This window comes from Corvus brachyrhynchos, unplaced genomic scaffold (genome assembly GCF_000691975.1).
Source record: "Corvus brachyrhynchos isolate BGI_N302 unplaced genomic scaffold, ASM69197v1 scaffold21, whole genome shotgun sequence".
NCBI lineage: Eukaryota > Metazoa > Chordata > Aves > Passeriformes > Corvidae > Corvus > Corvus brachyrhynchos.
The window spans coordinates 1,134,738-1,141,585 of NW_008236924.1; the positions used below are offsets into that span (position 1 = coordinate 1,134,738).

A 6,848-nucleotide genomic window follows, 5' to 3' on the forward strand; every position below is an offset into this window, starting at 1 on the left:
ACAGCTGATGGATAACTCCGTGACTCAGCACGAGGTACGGGTCGGGGGGACACACACACGAAGCTCCCCAGAAGCGAGGGGGTCTCCTGGCTGACCTGACCCCACCGTTTCCCCATGTGATGACACACCGGTGAGTGACCAGCAGGACGCCCGGTTGTGGATTTCGTTTAATAGTTCCTCTAACAAACGGTAGCAATTAACAGGGAAGTTTTCCCCATGGCTTTTATCCAGTGCCTTCAAAGTGTGCTATAAATCCTGGGGCTCATTGAAGGAGCCTTTGCCAAAGGCTCTCGAAGGAGCCCAGGGTGAAAGCTGGACCTGGCCACAGGGGTGTCTGTGGAGAGAGTCGGGGGGGAGAGTCTGGCTATGGGAGGGATGGAGGGGGCTGCCCCACCAACCCTCTGCCTCTCCTTTGCAGGATGGACCTCCCTAACCTCACAGGTCCTACCGACCTCCCCAAGCACATCCTGGATATCTGGGTCATCGTCTTGATCATCCTGGCCACCATCCTCATCATGACAGCGCTGCTGCTGTGCCCAGCCACTGCCGTCATCATCTACCGAGTACGAACACACCCCACGCGCAACGGCATCGTGTGAGGCACGGGCAGTGGGGGACGGCCAGCTTGCTGGGCTGGGGGCTACGGTCATGGGACCCTGTGCCAGGGACCTCGACGGGGCACCCTGAGAGCTGGAGCCTGGGCAGGAGCTGGGGTGGGCCAGCACACAGACCTGCTTCTGTACCTGGCTCTTGCTGGGTGAACCCACTGCTCGTTTTGCCCACTGAGCTTACGGGGACTGTGGGGGAAACGACAGCATGGGCAGCAGTGGGGAGAGGTGTGACTTTGCAGACGTGTCCAGCTGGAAACAACTCGCTCCCACGAGGGAGGCAGGCTGGTCTCGCCTTCACTGGTGACACCATCTCCTCCCAGGCAAGCAGCAAGGAGTGGAAATGCCTGACAAAGTTATTTCTTCTTTGGAGTCCCAGTTGTCAAGGTGGTTGGGGAAAAAAGAGTCAAAGCAAGATGGATGTGGCTTCTGGTTGTGCATTTAGCACTTGGCTAAAAGCATCAGTGACAGAGCCCGTGCTGGCTGCACAGCAGATGTGCAGCTGGTACCGGCTTCTCCTCTATCCGTTAGCTGCAGAAATTGTAGGAAAATCCTGCATGGCTCTTGGTTCCTCTGGGTCTTGTGGGGCAGAGGAGTGTGTGCAGTTCCTGCCAGCCCTCCTGTCTGCACGCTGGCTGCACTCCCCACTCCTGATAGTGAGAGCCCCCACTGTTTTCCCAGCACACCAGCCCTGCTGGGAGTCTGTGCATGCCTCACCTGGGCAGGTAAAGTGGGAGGAGCGGGTTCGTGCCCAGCCAGTGGCAAGGGACCATGTAAGCTCTTGCATTGCCCTTTGTTATGAAATAAATGGACTTTGTCCTTCATGTGAGTGTGTCATGCAGCTCTGTCCACACTACGGGCGGTGTCTGGCTCTGCAGGACCTGGGATACTTTGTGGGCTCTCCAGAAACCCTCCCTGCTCTGACCTCCTGCTCTGCCTTGCCTCAAGGTCCCTGGGGCTCTGTCCGGCCTTGGAGCCCGGCGGCCGCAGCCCTGCGGGAAGCTCACTGCCAGCCCAGCCCCACGCTCCAGGAGGGCAAACCTCAGTCTGGACATGGTGGGTGGGAAGGATCCCTCAGGACTTTCTGAAAGTGGTTGTGGCTGTTTTTCTGCCACTGGGGTGACTGTCATCGCTTCTCTCACGCCAGCCTCGTGCCGGGTCAGTGTGGCAGGAGCCCTGGGGCTGAAACGGCGGAGTCTTGGTGACTCACAGCAAGAAAGGTCACAGAGTTAACAGGATGAATCAGGCAAGGATGTGGGGAAACACTACGGTGATGCTGGTGGGAATTGTTTAAATCCTATTTTCTGTGCTGAAAAGAGCAAGCAGCCCTGCAGTGTTGGAAACCGTGTCCCATCCCTGTGTGGCTTGATCCACAACAGCCAGATTTGGGTTTGCATTGGGTGGTGGGGCCAGAGGGGCAGGGGGTTCACAGGGAAGCAGCACCTTGGGCAAACACCTCCCACCTTAGGCAGGGAGCCTAGCACAGGGATGCAGACTCTGAGGAGCAGAAATGCCTGCACTGGAGCCATGGGCTGTGGTTGTGCTGGGAGGGAGCAGACACTTTTCCTTTTCCAGCCAAAATACATATTTCTGTTTTGTGCTGGCAACTCTCTCTTTCCATCTCAAGTTGCAGAGTTTGAGGCAAGTAACCAGAGCTATTTTCCTGTTTTTCTTCCTCTCTCCCTCCCTTGCTGGCACGGTGCAGCGGCAGCTGAAGGACATCACAGATGTGCAGGGTGGGAGCAGCCCTGGCTCTGTTCTCCCCCATGCTCCACCCCAGCATTGCTTCCCTGGGGACACTGAGGATGGCCAGCAGCACCAGGAATAGGAGCTGAGCAGCTTTGATGTGAGAGGAATAGGGAAGAAGCCAAAACATTGGAGTGGTTTGGGAAGCCTGGTTTGGAGCAAAACACGAGGAAAAGCGTGGAACACCTCCCCCCCATCCATGCAACCATACATGATGGCTGTTCCCACCTCCACATTCTCCTTGTCAAGAGCAGCAAAGGGAAGTGAGAGATTTCTTGGTATGAATTTTCTGTGAAGTTTCAAACCCATGGCAAACATTTCCAGGAAAGGCCTTGGAAAGACAGGTTTGCTTGTAACAACAACAAACGTGCAGCTAAATGGCAGAAAGGGGTAAAGCAGGGAGAAGCCAGGACATTTCTTAAAGCATTAAGATGGCAGAGAATGGATTTAAGCTGAATTTTCAACACTGTCAAGTTGGAAATTCCTCCTCCAGGATGGAGGAAGATAACCAAATCCCCCTGTGGCTCTAGCTTCAGTGCCTGAGCAGTGCTGGAGCTTGGAGGCAGCGTTTGCATGGAGTTTTGCCAAGGAAAAATGCCTTTCTGTTGAGAAGCAGGTCCTGGTCGGGTGACGCTGTAGCAGGCAGGGTGATGCGGGCACTGAAGTGATTCAGCATCCACTGGGATGCTTCCCTGGAGGTGCTGGCGTGTGGCAGGAGCTGGCTGCTGGCCTGTGGGGGCTGCTGCTGGGGGAGGCAGATGGGGCAGCCCCAGATGGGAGAACAGGATGTAGAATGCTGGCTCTCACCTTGCCTCTGGGCAGCCTCCCTTTGCAGGGGGAAGGGGAGACAATGGGCCAGGGCCATTTCTACAGGGAGCAAATCTTCCCCTGGGAAAGGAAGGGATGGCAGTGCTGGAGGGGGCAGAGCACATAGCCTGGGGGCTGCTGCTGGGAGCACTCAGGAAGGAGGACCCTCATTCCAAAGCTGAGCCCCATGCCCAGCAGGGAGGCTGCTGCTGAGCCAGGGCAGTGTGTGGGAGTACCCGGGCTGGGGCAGAGCAGCGAGGGCTGGCAGCCTGGGGAAGCCTGGCGCTCGAAGAGCCGGGGCCTCTCGCCCGGCAGAGCTTGTTTTGCTTTTGCTTCCCGTTGCACACTTAGAACAAAGGTTCAAAGGTTGCCCTGGGATTGATGCCGGGCCAGGCTGCCAGAGGGAAGCTGCACAGCTGCTAGCCAGGGCAGTGCTGCCTGCTGCTGCCTGAGCTCCCTGGCACTGTCCTGCCATGCTGCTGGCACCATCCCTGTCCCTCTGCATGAAAATACTCCTCGGTCAGCTCTGGGACAAGCCCAGCCGGCAGCACCACATGGTCCCCACCGCTGCTTTCACATTCCTGGTGCTCAGCTGTGGCCCTGCAGCCTGGCACAAGGTCTCTGCAGCCCCAGCACACAGCTCAGGGGACAGCCAGGGAGGCTGGTGGCAGCGGTAGCATGGCGGCTGGGGGGCTGGAAGCGCCTGGCCTCCCGCCCCGGACTCCTGCCAAACATCTGCAGCAGGCGGAGCTGGCTCCCGCCCAGCTCCGGTGGAAAAACAACCAAGCAGGAAGGTTCGTGCAAGGGTCAGCCCGCCCAGCACGGCTGCCTTTTGGGGTGGGGGACCCTGATCCTGCAGGGTAGAGCAGTCTCGGTGGAGCCCCTGGCCCTCTTAGCTCTCCCATGCAGCCTCCAGCATGGCATGGCATGGCATGGCATGGCACAGCACGGTGGGGACACTGGGTGACACACCCAGGGTGCCATGCAAGCTCAGTGGCAGAGAGGGAGTCCATCGGCTGTGTCTCATTAACTCCTCCCCAATTCCCAACCTCCACCAAGTCTGATTTGGCACTGGGACCCAAGGAGAGGGGACTTGGATGAACAGGTCCCTTATTTTTATTTTGGTTTTAGGAACACTGAGTTCAGGAGTAAGTCAGACTTCCACTGCTCGTGGCAGGGATCAGGGACACGTGGAAGGGACACAACCACACTGTGCCACAGGGAGCACAGCCCTGAGCAGCTTCCCAGGTCTGTCCCAGCTCTGTTGCAGGAGGTGGCTCAAGCCCTGGTCAGGGTCAGAAGCGTGAGCACAGCGCTGGGCACACACAGGTCCCTGTTGGCTGCAGCATGCAGAGACGTGGAAGCAGTTTGCAGGCCAGGAGCTGCAGCCCCACGGGCCCAAATCTCCCTAGAGCCTGGGAAGTAGGTGGGGAGGGTCAAACCCTGGGTATTGGCTCCTACAGGTTTTGGCAAGGAGCCACCTTGCTCCACCCACAGCACCCCTGTTGCTAGCTAGCCTGGCTCTTGGCATGTTGTGATGGGCTCTGTGCAGTCCCCGGCAGTGGCTGAGCATCCTGGGGGTTTGCCTGGAGCTGGGGGAACACCCCCCATTGCCTGGGGACCAGGCAGGGCAGGGCCAAGCCATTTCTCCAGTAGCAGTGCAGGTTTAAAGCTTTGGGAAATGCTGCCGGTGACAGAGAGACCCCCAGCTCCCCTGCTCCACGGGTTCTCTGTGTGCCTGGGGGATGTACCCAACTCCCAGCCCTCCCACGCCAGCTGAGGCTGCAGCTGGAGCCTCAAACATCAGCCTTTCCCAGGACATGGTGTTCCTTCTGGTGAAGAACATGGATTGGGAGATTGCTCCCAGCTTCCTCTTAACCCATGGCCACACTCCCCTTCCTTGGTGGCATCTCTAGCAGCTGGCTCGGTGACAGCATCGTGGCAGGGCTGACCCTGCTTTCTAGTAAAGCCAAACCTCATGCTGGCGCTCATGGTCCCCACAGGGCTCACCCACTGCCACCCCATCCTGTCCTCCACCCCAGGCCAGCTTCCCCCCAAAACCACAATTCCCCCAGCTCCCCTCCAGCCAGTTAATTCTCCCATCGAATAATTTTGTTGGGGGATTTCAGTGAATTTACACCTCATCACGGATATTTTCCTTGGAGACAGCCCAGGGTAAATGTTCACATTCCTTGGCTAAGCAAACAGGACCCTGGAAACTCCTGCCCCTGGGGACACCAAGGGCTAAGGAACAGCAGTGCCCTGCCCTTGACCCCAGCAGGGTCATCATGGAGCCACAGCCCTCGAGCCCCAAAACAGCCCCTGGCAGGAGGGATCCTCCTCCAGAGCTGCTTCTGGCAGCACCTTCATTTACCGGGCACAAAGGAGAGAATCGGGATCAACCTTCCCCAGCCCTGCCAGAGCAGCCATTTGGGGGCACCCACTGAACCCCAGCCTGGCCTCCCCGAAGGGGAGTTTGGTCCCTGATTCTCGGGTGCCAACACCCCACTTGGGGGGAAATGTCACCCAGGCTGGGTGGCCTGTGCAGGATGGGACACCTCTCTCCCGCGACACCTCTCCCCCCGTCCCCTCTCCCGCCCTGGCCCCTCTCCATTCCCCGTCACCTCTTTCCCCCCTTCCCCCCGATACCTCTCCCCCCCCCTCGCGGGTTTAATCCCGCCTCGGGTAACACGTTGCACAAACCCTCGGCACATGCCGCTGCCCCGTGTGCCCGTGGGTGCCCCGGGTCCCCGCCAGGCCGTGGTGCCACCCCCGGGCGGTGTCGGTCCGTGTGTCCGTGTGTCCGTCCCAGAGCCCACACGGTTAACGCGGCCCCGGCCCGGCCCCCCCCGGCCATTGGCTCCCCCCTCGCAGCCCCGCAGCTATTTCTCGGCCGCCGGGCTCGAAGGTGACAGCAGGCGACAGCGGCGCTCGTCCCCGCCGCTCGCCCCGGGCTGTCAGGGGGGTGCCGGCACCCCGCGCCCAGCCATGGGGGGCTGCTCCCGCAGCAACTGGATTTTGCCCCTTTTCTTGGCTGGGCTCGTCCAGCTGGGGCGAAGTGAGGAGAGGGAGAAGGTAAGAGGAGGGGGACACCCCCACGGGGCGTTCAGGGGGGGTTTAGGGGGTGTGTGACACCCGGGGGAAGCGCCTGTTTCCAAGGCTCTCTGCAGGACTCCCCGGGGCAGGAGCGGGGCACGGTGGCCCCGTGACTCCCCCTCCTTCCCTCTACAATCCCGGTGCCTGGATCACGGGGGGATTTGCTGAGTTAGTTCTTGCCAAGGGCCAAGAATCGCTGTCCTGAGGTTGGGGACAGAGCCATGTGTCCCCCCAAGTGACCTCCTCAGGAGCAGAGCACGGGCATTTTTTTCCGTGCAGTGTCCGGGGGATTCCCCCATGTCTGGAAGGTGCAGAAGGCACCGTGTCCCCACAGCCCAGCGGGCAGGGGCAACTGTCAGCCCCCCAGCCACCGGGGCCCCACAGTGCCACGGAGCCTTCATTCCTCGAGCACAGCCCCTGTGACTTCACCTCTTGCCAGCTCCCAAAATAGCCCTTCGGTGGCACTTGGCTGAGCCTGGGTACCCTGGTGGGGACAGGAGACGGGCTCCTCTGGGTTAACCGCTGCGGCCCCGCACACAGGGGCTGCTCCAGCCCGACCCCTCCCGACCCCCTCCCCCACCCCCCCGGAAC

The 6,848-nt window shown here is 60.0% G+C and overlaps 2 protein-coding genes across 2 annotated transcripts in view; both read left to right on the forward strand.

Annotated features, from left to right (window-relative positions):
- Window positions 1–75: 75 nt before the first annotated feature.
- On the forward strand, window positions 76–1,432 carry SMIM3 (small integral membrane protein 3). Its single transcript, XM_008628924.2, has one exon. It carries the CDS (start codon window positions 420–422, stop codon window positions 597–599), a length of 180 nt encoding a protein of 59 aa, XP_008627146.1. The 5' UTR covers window positions 76–419; the 3' UTR covers window positions 600–1,432.
- Window positions 1,433–5,858: 4,426 nt separating this feature from the next.
- Window positions 5,859–6,848, forward strand: part of GPX3 (glutathione peroxidase 3) — a 2,639-nt gene continuing 1,649 nt past the window's right edge. The window contains exon 1 of the mRNA XM_017728110.1: window positions 5,859–6,236. Within this exon, the coding sequence (XP_017583599.1) occupies window positions 5,874–6,236 (363 nt within the window). The 5' untranslated portion in view covers window positions 5,859–5,873. The remainder of the gene's footprint in view (window positions 6,237–6,848) is intronic.